This window comes from Ostrinia nubilalis, chromosome 11, assembly GCF_963855985.1.
Source record: "Ostrinia nubilalis chromosome 11, ilOstNubi1.1, whole genome shotgun sequence".
Lineage (NCBI taxonomy): Eukaryota > Metazoa > Arthropoda > Insecta > Lepidoptera > Crambidae > Ostrinia > Ostrinia nubilalis.
Genome location: NC_087098.1, coordinates 16,480,533 through 16,500,096, shown reverse-complemented (window position 1 = coordinate 16,500,096; position 19,564 = coordinate 16,480,533). Strand labels below are relative to the sequence as shown.

At 39.3% G+C, this 19,564-nt stretch overlaps 2 protein-coding genes across 3 annotated transcripts; one reads left to right on the top strand and one right to left on the bottom strand.

Moving 5' to 3' along the window:
- Positions 1 to 298: 298 nt before the first annotated feature.
- On the bottom strand, positions 299 to 12,548 carry LOC135076382 (organic cation/carnitine transporter 2-like). 2 transcript variants are annotated; one of them, XM_063970874.1, is made up of 6 exons: positions 9,479 to 9,638; positions 8,474 to 8,699; positions 8,146 to 8,398; positions 3,998 to 4,639; positions 2,110 to 2,291; positions 299 to 675 (listed from the first exon to the last, which is right to left on the bottom strand). In XM_063970874.1, exons 1-6 carry the CDS (start codon positions 9,580 to 9,582, stop codon positions 505 to 507), a joined length of 1,578 nt encoding a protein of 525 aa, XP_063826944.1. In that variant the 5' UTR covers positions 9,583 to 9,638; the 3' UTR covers positions 299 to 504. The 2 variants fall into 2 exon arrangements, with proteins under 2 accessions (XP_063826944.1, XP_063826943.1); XM_063970873.1 differs by lacking the exon at positions 9,479 to 9,638 and adding an exon at positions 12,145 to 12,548 and having other exon boundaries at positions 300 to 675.
- Positions 12,549 to 14,890: 2,342 nt separating this feature from the next.
- Positions 14,891 to 19,301, top strand: LOC135076383 (organic cation transporter protein-like). Its single transcript, XM_063970876.1, has 6 exons — positions 14,891 to 15,256; positions 15,713 to 15,938; positions 16,370 to 16,625; positions 17,129 to 17,770; positions 18,333 to 18,514; positions 18,870 to 19,301. Exons 1-6 carry the CDS (start codon positions 15,042 to 15,044, stop codon positions 19,032 to 19,034), a joined length of 1,686 nt encoding a protein of 561 aa, XP_063826946.1. The 5' UTR covers positions 14,891 to 15,041; the 3' UTR covers positions 19,035 to 19,301.
- The last annotated feature ends 263 nt before the right edge of the window (positions 19,302 to 19,564 follow it).

Sequence of the window (19,564 nt, the reverse complement as noted above, 5' to 3'; positions counted from 1 at the left end):
CTTCTTCCCTTTTCTTAAGTAGCAGATAATATGTTTGATTCATATCATCAATCATAGAAAAGGGGAGAACATATGATAATAAAAAATATACAAAAATAAACTAGAGAAAATGTAAAATTTTTGATGTCTTGATAACTTTTTTGTGCTGTTAAAAGATCGCCGCAAAGTATAGTCCAGTATGCATTTTTGCAAAAAAAAACTAATTTCCACATCACCTGGAAGCAAATACATCCGGAAGCATGTCCAGCCACGTTCAAAGAAAAATACTCGTAAACTAGCAATTCAACAGCCGTGTGTAACATTAAATAAATAATTTTGAGGTGCTTTTGACCCCCATTTAACTTACACTTTAGCACATTCATTAAAGCCCTTTAGTTTGTGGAGTGGTATCCTAGAGTATTGAGTAGTAAAGTTGCAAGTACCAAAATAAAAAAAAACATAGCCCTCCTTCTGGCGCAGTCGGGTAATAAAATGCAAAGTTAACTTCTAGCTCTTTTTTTTTCGTTATAACCTAGTACTAGTACGCTTGTTGTTCCTGCCAAGTTGGGAGGCTTCTTCCATGGTGTCGGGGAACTTGGTGCCGCGCGTCTCCGGCGTGATGAAGACCAGCGCGCCCGACAGGCAGGCCAGGCCGGCGAACAGCGCGAACGGCAGCTTGTCCCACACCGCAGCTCCCTGGAAATGGGAAAATCATCAACGAGATCCTAGTGTATTGTGGCGCTACATTAGAATTAACTACTGGATTATAATTTTATCTGAGTGCTAAACTCAATTCTCCTATGTCCTTGGAATTCAATATGTCTTACTGATCACAAACATCTTCGTATTTTATACAGGGTGGAAACGTTAAGTGATCTCACTCGATTATTTCTAAACTATACAAGATATCGAAAAACTGATTACTGATTCTGAAAGTGCTTTACGAGCTCTTTCAAACGATATCAGTAATAGGTTACAGAATTAACTGGATCTATCCGAAAATTCAATGTTTTCAGCCTCCATACTAAATGTATGCCACTATGCCAGCCACACAATATTAGAAGTGTTAATTTTTTTATTTTAAATAATAAACACTTAAAATTAATTCGTGAATTTCATTCTTATTTAAAATTATTCACGGAAAACATTGGTTTTAGGCTTTACTTGCTATAATATTATCAAGACATGAGTGCTATGATTGTGGCAGTATTAAATGTATGGCAGCTGAAAACATTGAATTTTCGAATAGATCCAGTTTATTTTATAACTTATTATTGGTACCATTGGATAGAGCTCGTGAAGCACTTTCAGGATCAGTTACTAGTTTTTGGATATCTTGTATAGTTTTTAATATTATGAGGTTTTACTAAATGTATGGAGGCTGGAATCATTGAATTTTCAGATAGATCCAATTTATTATGTAACCTATTATTGGTACCGTTGGATAGAGCTCATGAAGCACTTTTAGGATCAGTAAGCAGTTTTTGGATATCTTGTATAGTTTAGAAATAATCGAGTGAGATCACTTATCGTTTCCACCCTGTATGTTAGACTTATTAAATATTTTTTATGTTCAATCCTAATCCAAATCCGTTCGTCGTTCCGACCGTCAACTGTCAAACAGTATGTTTTTGGTCAAAATTAATGTTTTTCGATGTTTTTACATTTTTATATTCGTTCGTTCGTTCGTTCGTTTCAGCCGAAAAACGTCCACTGCTGGACAAAGGCCTCCCCCAAGGATTTCCACAAAGACCGAACGCGGGGCGGGGCACATAGCTCGAAGAGCTGATGGCCGCTGGGGCAGGAAAGTTCTTGAGTGGCAACCACGAGCTGGAAGACGTAGCATGGGCAGGCCTCCCACTAGGTGGACCGACGATCTGGTGAAGGTCGCGGGAAGTACCTGGATGCAAGCGGCGCAGTATTTTTATATTATTTTAAGACTATTTATAAACGCATAAAAATTTGTGGATATTCGATCGAAAACTGATTGTTTGACAATATTGAAATCCGGATTCGGACAAGGATTGAATATAGGAAACGGGCGTTAGACTAGTTCGTGAAGATCACAAGACGACTCAAATTATGCAATGATAGAACTCTAAGCAAAGCTTTATTATAGTAGACACTTACTAGTGCAGGCGTGAGTGGAGCCAAGATACTGCCGATTCTGCCCATCGTTGACGAGAACGCGAACAAGCTGTTGCGGTACTTAGTCGGATACAGCTCGGCGGTGTACGAGTAGACTGCAGTTACCACGTTGGAAATGCAGTACGTGCCCGCTAGATACAACGTCAAGGAGAGCGCGTATTGCCCTGAAAACGACAATAATAATGTGCTATTTCATTACATAAATCACAATTAACCCCGACACTGAGTGTTGTGTGTCGAGGTAACAGTAGCAGTGTAATAAATGTCAATTTTAGGGTAGCTGAGGATCTTCAAGCCCGATTGAGCCACCAGTCCGCTTGTGATCACAGCTGCCTAAATTTCATGCTGTTAGTACTCGTATACCTACTATACAGTGTGTCCGGGCTTGTAGAGATCAAACTTTAAGGGCGTAATCTATGGACAATTTTATCGATGAAAATACTTCAAATTTGGGGCTTGACCCATTTCTCGCAAAATTACGAGGATTTAAGTTTTTAATTTTTAGTTTTCACCTTTTCCTTCAAAAACAAGTGAAAGCGTGGGTAGCTTAACACTAATAAGCAAAAATTTTATATCATGCGATAGCCAATAAAATTATCTATTAGCAGAAGTAGAAAACAGATACAAGTTTCATACATTTTAAGGGAGTAAGAATGGATTTAATTAGAAAAAAACATGACTTTTTTCACTTCTTTTTCAGTTATTTTCCAACACAAGAAAAACCAGGTCGTTAAGGTATGTTTTATTTGCATTGTATTATTAGTATTTGAGCTATTCTACAAAACAAATGTAAATTTATTAGTCTACGTCTATTAGTTTCGACGTAATTGTTGAACAAAGATACCCCTTCCCAGCGGTTTCCATAGCGCACGCGACATGCGAAAATCCACTGCCTGAAAGAATCACACAACCTATTCCGATTACTATGGAAACCGCTGCGAAGGGGTATCTTTGTTCAACAATTACGTCGAAACTAATAGACGTAGACTAATAAATTTACATTCGTTTTGTAGAATAGCTCAAATACTAATAATACAATGCAAATAAAACATACCTTAACGACCTGGTTTTTCTTGTGTTGGAAAATAACTGAAAAAGAAGTGAAAAAAGTCATGTTTTTTTCTAATTAAATCCATTCTTACTCCCTTAAAATGTATGAAACTTGTATGTGTTTTCTACTTTTGCTAATAGATAATTTTATTGGCTATCGCAAGATATAAGATATTTGCTTATTAATGTTAAGCTACCCACGCTTTCACTTGTTTTTGAAGGAAGAGGTGAAAACTAAAAATTAAAAACTTAAATCCTTGTAATTTTGCGATAAATGGGTCAAGCCCCAAATTTGAAGTATTTTTATCGATAAAATTGTCCCTAGATTTGGCCCATAAAGTTTGATCACTACATGCCCGGACACACTGTATATAAGGTCACCTCCAAAAGACAGACGAAATTTTAATAGGGCATCTAATTATATTAGAAAAATTGGACCCTAGCATTAAAATAAAAATAAATACGCTAGTGTCTGTTTTTACTTTTCCTAACAAACTAAATGTAATATTTTTAAGAGCATCCTGTTTATCGGCCCTCTCTGTCATTTTCACATTATTTACATACGTGACGTCCTTGTACACGGATGCACTGTCTGGCACGATCGATGCCATGCCTCCGGACCGCACTGAGCACTTCGGGTTCACTCGATACCTATAACATCAAAAAATCTCGAAAACTAGCATTCTAAAAATATGGTTGTATTATCTAAAACGAATTAATTTAAGATGTTTTATTTGTCCCTTAAATCTCGTCTGGCTTTTGGAGGTGACCTTGTATAAAAAAAACTCAAATATAATTAGATTAAATATGTTAAGCGTACCTTCTGGCATGATAATGTATCCTATCTGGCATGCTGCACATAGCCAGAATGCTGTGATCAAAGCCGGTTTTCTGCCAATTTTTTCAATGAGAAACACCGCACTCCAGTATCCCGGTATTTGGGCGGCCATTACAGCTATGTAATTCACAAATCGGTTCCCGGACATGTTTACAGCGTTTATCGTAAGACCGTAGTAAATAAACGTCGTAGTAATCCACCAAATGGGCGACACTAAACACCGGATCAGTATCGGTTTGTGGCGGAAGACCAAAACAATCAGCCATGGTTCGTTTTTACTTTGTTCTTTCAGCTTCTCTTGCCTTGCTTTTTCTTCTTCGCCGAACTGTTTTAGGGCTATCAAAGATTTTTCGGACAGTGTTTTCTTGTTTACTTTTGCAATTTTCTTTAATACATTTTGAGATTCTTCATATCGACCTCTGCTCATGTACCAGCGGAACGACTCAGGCAGAAGCCAGAAGTACGCTATTGTAATGAACTGCGGAGCGAAGAGCGCCAAAGTGAGGTGCTTCCAGTTTGGTACACCCCACGCGATTAGGGCCATTATCATTTGACCGATGGAGAAAAATGAGGTCATGGTGGCACCGACACCCACGCGAAACTTAGGGCCCACTATTTCCATCACTGAAATAAAAAAGGTGATGAGAACCGCGTTCTAATCGTATATTTTTTGAAATCACTATTTTTGATATCTTAGTAGTTTTATAACTTTGTCAGTTAAGGCCGGGTAACAGAGAAAATGCCGAAAATGAGGTTTTCATTTTTCATTTTTGAGGTACTAAACAGTAAAATAAAAGGCTAAGATTTTTTTTGAGCATAGTTGAGGATATTTTCTAGGGCTATTAACGGATGGAAACACGATTTGATGAAGTTGACTCGATAGAATAAATTCCCAAAGTTACCTCTATTCGTTTTCTAATAATGGTTTTATTTTTAAAATAAGCGATTTGAGATTCTGAATCTTTTACTAAACTAAAGTTCAGAAATAACTTGAGGGCTTTTAACGGATGAAATTTTCATATTGCGTCTTATTTAGTTACTATGTTAAAAAATGTGGAAAAAATCGCCCATGACGGCTTGGACAATCTCAATCAGTCGCGCGGTGGCGCTTACGGAGGACGGACGCGTGCCAGTTTTTTGGCCGTGACAGTTCTCGATTTGTCAATATTTTTGACAATGATGACTTTGATGAGTCACAGTATAATAATACCAGTGTTACTGGAGAAAGCTAAAATTTTTGATAATTAAGAATTCTGAATTTTGTCTACCTATTGAAATTTAAATCGTTGGCATCCTTTTAAACTAAGACTCTACTCATGATACATTCCTCAAATATGAGACAAAACCAATGAGTTAAAATTACATTTTAATAGTACCTACATACAATCGTCTTCACTCTTTAGAAGAGCACACTGACACAAATAAATAAAAAAAAATTAGGTCAGTGGGTCAAATATAGGGGCAGCTGCACGTCACTGAAAGACGATTCTGTTTACTCGGCATCTGGGCTGGAGAACATGAATCCTTGCTTACAGATGCAGATGTAAATAGAGTTATAATTGGACAAATTTTACATGAAATGTTTAACAGAACTCAGTTAAAAGACACATACATGGAATACCAATAAGGTTGCGGAGGGAAAGCTACCTATTATAAACTAGCGGCCGCCCGCGACTTCGTTCGCGTGGACCTCGTTTTACCCCCGTTAGATATGATGTTTTACCTCATTTTACCCATGTTGATAGATGGCGTTTCACGGTTTCCCCCTAATGAATATTTACGAACGTCATACCGTAGTTTGTCCAGTGCTGTAGATTTTAACCAATGACGATAGATGGCGCTTTTAGACACGTCTTATTTATTTATTGAAATTTATTTGCCACATATCGTCATAATGTTAATCTGGGTTATAAACAATAATACTGTAAAGTTTCAACAAAATCCGTTCAGTAGTTTTTGCGTGAAACATCCAGACATCATGACATCCAGACATCCAAACTTTCGCCTTTATAATATTAGTAGGATATTTCACAATCCAAACTAATATTTACTATTTAGCATTTACTTACAGTAAATCATTAGTTTGGATCGTGAAATATTTAAAATAAAAAAAGAATAAAACAAAATAGGGTTTCAAATTACCTATCTATAAATCTAATATTATAAAGAGGTAAAGTTTGTGTGTTTGTATATTTGTTAAATTGTAAGGGGTAATCTCGGGATCTACTGAACTGATTTTAAAAAATCTTTCACCAATAGAAAGCCACATTATATCTGAGTGTAATAAGTTATATAAAAACCAAAAAATTCCACGCGGGCGAAGCGGCGGGCGGAAAGCTAGTTTATTTATAATTATGTAAGAGCATAATTATTAAAGTCGAAGTCAAACATTATTTATTTGTGTGGACCTATATTAACGAGAGATTACAAGAGATTACAAGGCGTCAAATATTTCAAGAAAAAAATTAAAAACTATTATAAAGCTAAATTTTGCTCTCATGGAGCCTTTACCTACTCTGACAAATTAAGACTTAGAGAAGAAACTAATAATAAAACTATTTAACTGTCCTGCAATGAAAAGCTTGATCGGGTACAACACCTCAAGTTATTTCAGAACTTGATTTCATTAAAAAACTCCGAATATCAAATCGCTTAGGTATCTAAAGTCAAACGATTCTGAAATGTCAAGTGGACTAATGAATAACCCATTAAGATAGTAGCGCCCTCCTGTCAATGACATACCTGGAACGATAGAGTTTTGAACAACTAATAAAAATGCTTTGTCCTAAATGACTGACGGATATCGTAGAGACCTGAAAGTTGGAAGGTGTGTTCTTTTTATGACGTAGGCATCTCATAAGAAAAGATTTTCCGAAATGGGGTCATGAAATGAAGGGGGTGAAAAAAGGGGGCAAAGTTTGTATGGGACAAAGTGATTCCTTGGTTCAATCTACTTGAAATTTAGTTTAACAATACCTTAATATAATTCATGAAAGACGTGTGGATTCGGGTAGAAAGTAATTTTGGCAGTCATTTTCTTCGAAGTTGATATCAATACTACTTAGTGCCTTTGATTTAATTACTTTTTATTTTTACAAGTGTTTGAAAACTCCATTTCAGATTGTGTTCAATGTCAAGTGAAATCTCAAATTGAAATGTCTCAATCTCAATGAGGAGACTGTATTTATTCCTAGAATTCCCCAAACACCGTCAAATTACCCTTTCGAATTCAAGACAGTGCAGTTTCCCATCAGTCTGCTTCGTAATGACTATAAACAAAGCTCAAAGTCAAACTCTAGGGACCTCTGCTTAAACTCCCATAAGTGCACAGAGGTACGCAGGTAACCGCGTGTGATGCTTATAACAATTTTTGATAGGTACAGAACCCCGTACATACGTCATACATATTATAGAAAGAAAACACCCAGACCAATACAAACAAATAATGTTTCTGCAATTTTAGTATGATATTTTTATTTATTAATAAACAAAGAGACTGAACAAAATTGATGCGTACCTATACTGATTAATGTTATTAACCACATGCAAAGCTTCGTGAATTGCAACAACTATAATTAAATGTATTATCCAAGCTCTAAATAATCGCTACTAAGAGTAACTTATCATAAAAAAAAATTCCAATCGCTCAAGCTCCCAAGGGCCTACCGATAGGTCGGGTGACGTAATCTTGAAATTCTTTAAGCCGGCGCAGAACTTCCAGAAGGTCGGGCGACGCCACGGCCACTTTGAACAGTGTTTACTTCTGCAGTTATATTTTATATTTATTCGATTCTAGAATATATTCCCAAAAAGTCTGAAAGGTGTTTTAATTTGTATCACTTGGATATGATTTCTATTAGAAAGTGTTGTGAGTGTGACGCTTGAAGGGAAGGAAGTCAACCTAACCTAACCAACTGCGTATTTCTATACTGTGTAGCTGGAAATTGTGGCGGGAGCTCTTTGACGCGCTGTTTTCGGCGAAGAATTGCGCGCGCAGATTTTGACAGCGCGAAATACCTACTTTAGAAGAAATACCAAGCCTTAAGGTACGCTACGCTTGAATATTGGTAATTGATGTCATTAACAAATGGTTGTCTGAGTTTTCTTGTCAGACTTAGTGGTTTACTTACTTAAAATAAAAACAGTCGTGTATGCAGATCCGAAAGCGGTTTCTGCGAACACAGATATGATGAACCCTATATAGGTGTTCGCAAAGAATCTCAAGATGCCGATCCATGCGCAGTTGACAGCAGTGATGACAGCCGCCGTGCGCCGGCCGAAGCGGTCGGACACGTAGCCGGTCAGGGGCACCCCGAGCAACATGCCGAATACCTTCATGGAACCGATCAAGGCCCGGCGCCATTCGTCACAGGCCAGGTCAAACTGAGAAAAATCAATACTGGATTTAAAGCAAATTAAGAACGCGATTCTAGAGAACGTAACGAATCGTGAACTTACATCATAAACGACAGTGTCTGTATTCTCGTAGAGATGTCGCTCGCAGCTCTCGAGCCGGTCCCGGTCGAACCAGTCGGGCGGGCAGGCGTCGGCGCGCGCCGCGGAGGCGTTGGCGGCGCCGAACCGCTGGCAGCCGTCCAGCGCCACCGCGCTGCCGGGGATCGCGCTCGGCAGCCACTCGCTGTGGAACTCGGGCTCCTCCAGGTCACACTCCGGAATGTGACATCTGAAGTAAAAAAGTGAATCCCATTTAAAAAGATATAAAAGCCACAAAAGCTGAATATAATATCGGGAATGATTTTGATCAAATACCTACCTTTTTATGCATAAAAAACTTCTGTACCTACTGGATATCAGAAAAATTAGGATACCTACAAATAACCTATTCAACATCATCATCTCAGCCATAGGACATCCACTGCTGAACATAGGCCTCCCTCAATGCTTTCCATGTTGCCCGGTTGGTAGCGGCCTGCGTCAGCGCTTTCCTGCTACCTTTATGATGTCGTCGGTCCACCTTGTGGGTGACGTCCCACACTGCGTTTTCCGGTACGCGGCCTCTACTCCAGAACCTTGCTGCCCCATCGGCCGTCAGTTCTGCCACAGAATAAGTAATAGTACAGGTACAGAAGGATTACTCCGCAAGACGATTTAAATAAATGCGAGTCTTGCTACGACGCGATACAGTGGAATTCAGCTCGCACAGCACTACGTACCTACAATTTTATTCACCTACAAGTTTTGTCTCTTTCTATCGCGTGCCTCTGAACTCTTCTTACGCTGTTAGGGTTGCTGTCTAGTGAAAAAATAATTAATCTACTTATTTGTAATGAGGTACGTATGTAGGTAAGTATGCATTCATTATGGAAAACCTTGGGAGAGGCCTTTGTCCAGCAGTGGACGTCATTTGGCTGAAACGAACGAACGCATTCTGAGCAGTAGTCATGGTAGGTTAGGTTCCTATACTATCCTAAGAATTATTGATTACCTACATGGCCAACATACCTTTCAGCATCTTGGGGAAGCGAAAAAAAAGATAAATCCGGTAGATTTCTTTTCGAATTTAAACACCCGAACGCCGCACAATATTTCTTTCTCTTTATGTCCATTTTTAAATAATACTTCGATTATAGAATTATAATCATACTACAACGCACGCCAGCGTCCTGACGGGCGCGCGCGTGACACTCGACTGATATAATACCCGCCGGCGGGGCGCTTCGCTGTAGCACAGAATAAGTAATAGTACAGGTACAGAAGGATTACTCCGCAAGACGATTTAAATAAATGCGAGTCTTGCTACGACGCGATACAGTGGAATTCAGCTCGCACAGCACTACGTACCTACAATTTTATTCACCTACAAGTTTTGTCTCTTTCTATCGCGTGCCTCTGAACTCTTCTTACGCTGTTAGGGTTGCTGTCTAGTAGCACAAAATATAACAGAAGACAAACTCCATACTAAACGCGCTCGAGCCACGCACACATAGACACCGCTCTAGCAAGCAAGACTGTCTTGGACGAATGCGAGCGCGACGTGGCGCGACAGACGTTCGCCACACGTTCGCTGTGGTTCGCTTGAGTCACGCGCCGGTCAACCGCCTGTGATATTATTTTGTTTTGCGAAATTGACGAAAATGAGTGAACAGAAAAAGTCGTATTATAATTGTTCGGTATTTGGTTGCTTAAACTCATCATTAAATACCGAATTTTCATTTTTTAAATTACCAGTTGATTCGGGGAGGTAAGTAAGTTATTTATTTGAATTTCAATTGAAATTGAAAGCCAACTCAATTATTAGGAATATCAAATTGTTTTAGAGAGGTTTTAGGAATTATTGGATAACTAGCTTTTGCCCGCGGCTTCACCCGCGTGAAATTTAGTTTGTCACAGATCGTCATAAATTATAGCCTATATGTTATTCAGGGTTATAAACAATAATACTGTAAAGTTACATCAAAATCCGTTTAGTAGTTTTTGCGTGAAAGAGCAACAAACATCCAGACATCCAAACTTTCGCATTTATAATATTAGTTGGATAATAGTGTCACTCAACTAAATACTACTTCCTTCTCGTGTATTTGTTTGCAAACTATTACTATAATAACGTACTAAATATAAATAAGTATACGTAGATATTTGTTATTGTCTTTCTTGCATAGTATTAAGAGTAACATTTTTCTATCTTATCGAAATAAACGCAACACATGACAAGACAACCCTAGCGCGACGGCCGAGCGTGCGAGCGAGAGAGGTATGCAAAGCGAGGTACATACATGAGTTTACCTTCTGTTATATTTTGTGCTAGTAGTGTCTAGTAAAAAAATAATAAATATACTTATTTGTAATGAGGTACGTATGTAGGTAAGTACGCATTCATTATGGAAAACCTTGGGAGAGGCCTTTGTCCAGCAGTGGACGTCATTAATTTGCTGAAACGAACGAACGCATTCTGAGCAGTAGTCATGGTAGGTTAGGTTCCTATACTATCCTAAGAATTATTGATTACCTACGAGTACATGGCCAACATACCTTTCAGCATCTTTGGGAAGCGAAAAAAGAGATAAATCCGGTAGATTTCTTTTCGAATTTAAACACCCGAACGCCGCACAATAATATTTCTTTCTCTTTATGTCCATTTTGTAATAATACTTCGATCATAGAATTAGGTACTACAACGCACGCCAGCGTCCTGACGGGCGCGCGCGTGACACTCGACTGATATAATACCCGCCGGCGGGGCGCTTCGCTGTAGGTAATTATCGGATGTACCGCGCGGAGTGAGCCAGGCCTGGCTGTAGGTAATTATCGGATGTACCGCGCGGAGTGAGCCAGGCCTGGTTCTGCGTACTATGTGCCCTGCCCATTGCCACTTCAGCTTGCTAATCTGTCGGGCTATGTTAGCAACTTTAGTTCGATAACGGATCTCCTCATTTCTGATTAAAGATCAGATCTGATAAAAAACCTATTGTTATGTCCTCTAGAAAGATGCATATTATTTGATTGTTTATAAGCATGGCTGAAAAAGATAAGATAATACGAGTACAATTATGTCATAACGAGTCTAAAGTAAAATACGATTAGATAAATTCTTTCTAAAAAAGAGACAAATTATGGTATATTATCGCACAAGTAGATCGATTTTTACTTAATTGATATTCAGATAAGCAGTATTCTGTATTTTTATGGCAATCAATAAAAATAACATAGCAACTTGCTTAAACTCCTACTACGTAAACTTATTGAAATGACAAATAGAGCGTAAAGCTGCATTCTGTCAGCTTTTATCGGAACAAAAGTACCTACCTATCATTATCAAAACCTCTGTCAAAATAGTCTGTAATAAAGGTATTTTTTTAATTCTAAAGTATTTGAAAATATTTAATAAATGTTCCTTCGAATCAGGAATTATTTTCGATCTGGAATCTTATCACCAACTAGCTGACTCGGCGAACTTTAATAAAAATACCTTTTTGAAAATATTCTACAGCCTATGTTCATCAGGGATAATGTAGGATTCTAATGGTAAAAAGTTTTTTAAATAGTCAAGCAGTTTCGGAATCAAATTCTTTTTCTTTAAAATAATTTGTGTGGATTTGACTTATTAAGTTGTACGAAACAGCATCCCTGTAATATCAAAGTGTTCAGAAATGTAAAAATATGAGACGTACCTGGTTGGGATTCTTGCAGTAGTGAAAACGTATTCGTTGTTGGACCATGACACGAACACCCCCAGCAGCCCCGCCAGCAGGATGACCCGCTTCTGGAACCACCCGAACGCCCCAACTTCATCCTCCAGGACTTTATCCAAATTGATTGAACTCATTTTAGGCTCCGCCTGTATTCTTTGCTTGTCTGGGAAGTCACCATTCTCGGCGCTTGCCATATTTTACTTTAAATTTTCTTACACGATCCACCGATTATATGGATTTTCCAATTCTATTATTTATTCCTGATAAGACAACACAGTATAATTGTAATAACGCATTAGGTAGGTACGATTTTTTATTAATTTATCGACGTCTCTTTGTACTGCTGCCGCGGGATTCAATGTCAAGATGTCATTTGTGCGGACATTGGTGTATTGATATCTACCTTTATCAATATCGGGCACCAGATCACAGAATAAGTAATAGTACAGGTACAGAAGGATTACTCCGCAAGACGATTTAAATAAATGCGAGTCTTGCTGCGACGCGATACAGTGGAATTCAGCTCGCACAGCACTACGTACCTACAATTTTATTCACCTACAAGTTTTGTCTCTTTCTATCGCGTGCCTCTGAACTCTTCTTACGCTGTTAGGGTTGCTGTCTAGTGAAAAAATAATTAATCTACTTATTTGTAATGAGGTACGTATGTAGGTAAGTACGCATTCATTATGGAAAACCTTGGGAGAGGCCTTTGTCCAGCAGTGAACGTCATTTGGCTGAAACGAACGAACGCATTCTGAGCAGTAGTCATGGTAGGTTAGGTTCCTATACTATCCTAAGAATTATTGATTACCTACATGGCCAACATACCTTTCAGCATCTTTGGGAAGCGAAAAAAAAGATAAATCCGGTAGATTTCTTTTCGAATTTAAACACCCGAACGCCGCACAATATTTCTTTCTTAGGTAATTATCGGATGTACCGCGCGGAGTGAGCCAGGCCTGACCAGATTAAGCCAGCTCAAACAAAGAAGTAGCTTATTGTGACCCACGGTACGAGCAAAGCCTAGTTGTCTATGCATTTTATCCTGAATCCAAGGTACAAATAAATAGCATTCACATCACACGGTTTACAGTGTTAAAATGAAGCTTCTTTGATTCAAGGTGAAACAATACAGACACTGATTAATTTTATTTATTATTTTATCCTTGAAGTCTGTTCTTCTTCTTAGTCGGGCACTCTTGTCAGAGTGGTCGTGGTTGCGCTGACGATGTGCCTGGCGATGTGCTTCCATTTCTGACGGTCTGAAGTCTGGACTCCAAGATGTTCATAGTTAATTATAATTTATGCATTGGTAATGTGGGTAGGTAGGAGCCAAGTGTCTCCGGACTACTCTGGACTCCGGAGTGACAAAGCCCAGTGTCCCGATTACGCTAATTTTTAACGTCTCCAATACAGACGCGCTTCTTCGATTTCTTCGATTCTGCGATACTGATTTGTCACAGCTGACGTCCGGGCACGTTGAAGATGAAAATTTTTAGCGTAATCGGGTCCCAGGGCTCTGGCGTCGGCTAACAACGCAGTCGGCGGCATTTCTCTGATGGTGATCATGGTGATGATTTATCATTATTATTTCGCGATTGCTAATCGATTTATCGGTAAGCAACGCCATCTATTTCAAGCATTAAAGAACTTAAAATATTTTACGCTGAATCACACGTCATAGCTTACAATTTGATAGCGGAAGTCGCCGGTAGATAGCGTCAGTAGTAAAAACTGCGTAGAGAGGGTAACGAGAACTGAAAATTTTAACAGAATCTACTTATTTGTCTAAACTTGTACCATACTTTTTTAATTCAATGTTCTTAAAATAACATTCTCATAAACAATACAATAAGATTGATTAAACGACTTTATACTTAAATTATTTTTAGTTTATTGATCACTTTGGCTGTTTAATACGACTAAGCAATTGCAGTAAATATAAAATTAAATGTGTTTGTACTATAAATTAAGACAGTATTAGTTAATAAATTCAAAACCTTTACTTGAGCGTATAATGTAGGAACGCGGAGGCAAGAAACTTATCATTGAGTTCAGACTACGCTTCCAAGTAGCAAAATTCAATGGGTTTTCATTCCGTGGAAAATTCATGTCGTTTTTTTATACAAAACATTTTGCGAACTGTATGAATTGCACTGTGAAAAAGTTATCACATCTCGTGTAGAGCCAAGCTGTTAGAAGCTTGGCTCTACACGAGATGTGATACTATGACAAAATATGTGGCATGGCGGAAACGTTTTTCACTTTGTGAAAATCAGACGCAGAGGTCCCGGGTTCGATTCCCAGTGGGGGCAGATTTTTCTGTTCGGTTTGGTTGGTGGTAGGGCTTGTTCTAAGTCCGCCTGGCTAGCTACCACCATCTTACGTCGCCATAACAATAATGTTAACAGCATTGTTGTGTTCCGGCAGTTAGAGGTGAGATAGCCAGTTTCTCCGTGGTTGAGGATTCCGGGTGAAGCTCGTTTCCACCTTCGGCCTGATCATCACTTACCATCAGGACCATCAGGTGAGATACAGGCCAAGAGCTTGCTCGTTGTGTATTAAAAAAAATCCCTTAGAACACTACGAACTACAACGCTTACTCGTAATAATTCTTGTGCAACAAACTGTAGTAGTGTGTATCTGTCTATCTATTATTTTTATTTTCCATCAAGACAACCGCAGATAACATTTATTGTGTTTTAAATTGTGTATCGATATCTGTGAAAGTCATTATTACACACTGCGGCACTGGTTCAAAGAGACGTCGAGAACTTTAATTGAAAAGAAAATCTCAAAAAATTAATCGCTGTTTGGAGAAATGATAATTTAACTGGCAAGCTTAGATCGGATCGAACTTAAAAGAATAAAAAATGACAAGCGCAGAGAAAGGGGAGTTTTCTAACTCCCATAACGTAGAGGAGGGGGTGAAGTCGAAGCCGGTGGACCTGGACACGATCCTGGTGGAGGAGCTGGGGCAGTTCGGCTGGTTCCAGGCGCGCACGCTGCTGCTGGCCGCCCTCATGGTCGTCTTCGCGTCGTGGGGCGCCAACGAGTACGTCTTCACCACCGCCCGGATCCCGACCAGGTGAGCCTCCGTTACCACCATGTCTTCCAAGAGTATAAAGTTACTACTAGTGTAACTTTTATTTTGGTTATTTATTTAGGGTCAGTCAACGTGTTTGTTGGGATTTGAATGAAATTTCGATCTTATAATTTTTTTAAAACCTTAAAAATAAACTGCTTTACATGGAAACTCATGTTTTTTCGTTAAGTTTGTTTTATTTTATCGTATAGCATTATTCACTGAGAGCTGATTTTTCATCGTCGAATAACTTTTAACTGAAGATTAAAATTGGCCTATTGACATCTCATCTGTATCTGTCCGTTTTCGTATGTAGCAGTAAAATACGAAATTAAAAATCCCGATAAATAAATTCATAAATCATGGCAGATATTAGGCACCATGATTCTCATGCTCAAATCTACGTGTGAGGCCCACAGTAAATAATCAGAATCAAACTTTATGCATTTTTCAATCCAGATGTCACATTCCGGAGTGCGACCTGGAGGAGCCCGAGTTCCACAGCGAGTGGCTGCCGAGCGCGATCCCCGGCAGCCCGGCAGCGCTGGACGGCTGCCAGCGGTTCGCCGCCGCCAACGCCTCCGCGGCGCGCGCCGACGCCTGCCCGCCCGACTGGTTCGACCGGGACCGGCTCGAGAGCTGCGAGCGACATCTCTACGAGAATACAGACTCCGTCGTATATGACGTAGGTTTACTGCTTTGGAAACACTATTTAGTTATAATCTTTTTTTGTATCAGTTTAGTTAGTGCCTCTGCTTCTGTTAACTACTTTTTAATACGTGCAAACTACCCGTAATTTAATTCGGAAAGTCATTGACACGTTTTGTCAAGATAATGCGTACGAGTAATTAATCACTTTTATCTACCTTATTCCTTTATTTTTATCATTCCATCACATTTTTGTTTTGATTGAGATTTGCTTTAATTTGATATTGAAAGATTCAATTAAAGATCAAGGCTTGATATTCGTTAAAAAAGAGAGGAACGTTCTGCACTTGACGCTTACTGCAGTGTTCTTCTTGTAACAGCCCTTAATTAATTTCATCCATATTTTACTACATATTTAGCAAGCTAATAATGTTCATGACAAACTGCAAGGTATATTGTTTTGTGCAGTATGGACTAGCGTGCGACGACTGGCGGCGGTCGCTGATCGGGACCATCCGCACGTTCGGCACGCTGACGGCGCTGCCCATCACGGGCTTCGTGTCGGACCGCTGGGGCCGGCGCACGGCGCTGGCGCTCAACGGCTTCAACACGGCCTGGATCGGCGCGCTCAGGTTCTTCGCCGGCACCTACGTCGGCTTCGTCATCTCCGAGTTCGCGGAGGCCACTTTTGGCTCCGGTGGATTCTCGACTGCTTACATTTTGCGTAAGTTTACTATTATGGTAGAGTCGGTTCCAGTACTTTTTGATCTGTCAAAGTATGTTTTTGTTTAGTAATACTGAGAACCTATGCAATTACTTCTTTGCCTCGCTTTGTCGACTCAATTCATTTTATTATGGTTTTCTAAACAACTATAAGGCTTGGTAAATAAGATTATTTATTTATTATTATGCTTTTTTATTGACTGGTATTTCCACATTCAACCTTGATTGGAGAAGCAGACAGTTTATGTCGAAAAGGTTTAGTAAGTTTTATGGCAGTCGAGATATTTTGAATGATATCGGGCACGCTTCTGTGCCTATTGAATTCCCCATAAAGATAGTAGTTTGGAAATCCGATAAGAGCATGATAGAGGGGCATGATCATAGCATGCGACTATGATGGTACCTACTGAATAAAAAACAATTAATGACCCTATCAAGAAATCTATCTAGTAACAATATTGGTAGTTTTACTAGTACTAATCAAAGAACGTTGATTGTTTTTAGTAATGGAAGTGGTTGGGCCCAAGTTCCGCGTGGCGGCCGGCGCCAGCATGAACACCTGCTTCTCCTTCGGCCAGATCACCATGGGGCTCATCGCGTGGGGCGTGCCCAACTGGAGGAACCTCACGCTGGCCCTCTACGTCCCTCAGCTCATAACCATAGCCTACTTCTGGCTCATGACCGAATCTGTTCGTTGGTATATGAGCAAAGGGCGCTATGAAGAATCCGAGAAGGTGCTCAAAAAAATCGCTAAAGTAAACAAGAAACACTTATCCGACAAGTCCTTGAAAGCTCTCAGAAGGACGGCCGAAGAACAAAAAGCGAATCAAGCTGAGATAGACAAGCAAAAGAAGGACGAACCGTGGTTAATTGTCCAGGTGTTCAGGCATAAAAGGGTGTTGATTCGGTGTGTAGTTTCACCTATTTGGTGGATTACCACAACTTTCATCTATTATGGCCTCTCGATCAACGCCGTGAACATGTCAGGGAACAAATATCTCAACTACATGGCAGTGTCGTCTGCACAAATACCTGGCTACTGGACTGCTGTATTTCTCCTGGGCAAGATCGGAAGAAAACCCGTCCTGATTATAGCATTCTGGCTGTGCGCGGCCTGCCAGATAGGATATATCTTTATGCCAGAAGGTACGTCACATTAATATTTTAACATCCTAAACCAATTTACTTATCTACAATGACATTCAAAAAAGGAAGGTGCTATAAAGATTACGTTTAATCGACTAATGTACTTGCTGAGCAGAAAACGTAGGTATTCTCTTTAATACTGTCAGCTATTAAACCGGATTATCTTTAATCTAAATTATTTCAATTGTTACATTGATATATTTTATCAGTGAAGAAAAAGTATTGATTATTATTCATGAAGTATGTTTACTTGATATCTGATTCTGAATGCCATAGTATGCACGTATGTTTTGAATGACTTGATTATTGACTGTCTGACAAAAAAATGTATCATGCTGAAATGCATCTGAGGAAAGAGTCGTTGGTCTAATCGAAGATCGAAGAATCGAATTTTCATTATAATTACTTCAGTCTACACGATACCTTTTACAATCCTCATGATGACGCAGGACGCCTATAGGGTATGACACCTTTTTAGTAATTACACAAATGTAAAGTATGTGAATCTATGAGTGCTCATTATAACTGTAATTTGAAAGGAATTGTACCAATATGATTCCAGCGCAATACGCGTTGTCCCTGACGCTATACCTGGTGGGCACGTACTGCATCGCGACCGTGATGACGGCGGTGTACGTGTACACCAACGAGCTGTACCCCACGCGCCACCGCCACAGCCTGTTCGCCTTCTCGTCCATGATGGGCCGCATCGGCTCCATGCTGGCGCCGCTCACGCCCGCGCTGGTGAGTGCTATAAGTGCTTGGGAATGATATCATACATAACAAACAACAAATACGTGATACGTTTTATGTAAGTCCAGTACCAGACTCTACATTTTGTTGGAAGCGAAAATACTCGCTACATAGCATCTAAAGATGAAAGCTTGATGTGCCGTCCAAACATAACGAACCCCATAATTACTATTACTTGGTTGTTCACAGCTCATTAGGTCAGATATTATGTGAAATTTATGCTCTGAAATGGTTATGACAATTACTCTTAGTTTTTCTTACGATCATTTACTTAATGGCATTAATCACATCTCTATATTAAAGCCTTTGTATTTTTAACAAACAATACTTATTGCTGTGTTTATAGGGTGCGGCTGTGTGGGACAAGCTGCCGTTCGTGCTTTTCGCGAGCTTCGCCTGCCTGTCGGGCGCGCTGATCTTCGTCACGCCCGAGACGCTGGGTTCCAAGTTCCCAGACACCATGGAGGAGGCCTCCGACCTCGGGAGAAAGAAGAATGCTACGCAAAAGTAGCATTGATCTTATTATAAGGTACAGTTAGGTACACATGCACATTATGACATCTTATGAGCATGTGTAACTAACTGTACTTCACTTATTGTAATTATGTAAATATTATTTATTTATAAGAAATCAGTGGTTGGTCTGCAAAGAACACCCGTGTCGTGAAGTTCAAAACTTTAATCTCTCGTCATGTTCCCTCAGAACAAATGTCTGTTGTTATTTCTTTTTTCCTACTTAATTATTATAATTGATTTGTAAAACAAACATTTTTATGTACCCTTTCCCGTTTGATTTCGACTTTATCGTAAAATCTATTCATTGCCGACACTTTAACTACCAAATGGAACGATATTTTCACTCATGAATTACGAGATTTAATAGAAAATGTGATTACAAAGATATTATAACAATATTTTTTCCATTATCTAGGATGCCGCCAAAGTCCACTTGCACAGATTAACTTAACTCAGGATTAAAATATCTTTTATTATTTCAGTCTCTTTGATATCGATAACAATGGCTTAGCTACTAATCCTTGA

Bases quoted from the DNA above. Each gene is read 5' to 3' on its own strand.
- LOC135076383 (XM_063970876.1), top strand. From the start codon at position 15,042: ATGACAAGCGCAGAGAAAGGGGAGTTTTCTAACTCCCATAACGTAGAG. The intron at 15,257-15,712 runs GTGAGCCTCCGT...TTTTCAATCCAG, and splicing joins ACCGCCCGGATCCCGACCAG to ATGTCACATTCCGGAGTGCG. The intron at 17,771-18,332 runs GTACGTCACATT...ATATGATTCCAG, and splicing joins ATATATCTTTATGCCAGAAG to CGCAATACGCGTTGTCCCTG.
- LOC135076382 (XM_063970873.1), bottom strand. From the start codon at position 12,359: ATGGCAAGCGCCGAGAATGGTGACTTCCCAGACAAGCAAAGAATACAG. The intron at 8,399-8,473 runs GTAAGTTCACGA...GATTTTTCTCAG, and splicing joins CAGACACTGTCGTTTATGAT to TTTGACCTGGCCTGTGACGA. The intron at 676-2,109 runs GTAAGTGTCTAC...TCCCATTTCCAG, and splicing joins CTCCACTCACGCCTGCACTA to GGAGCTGCGGTGTGGGACAA.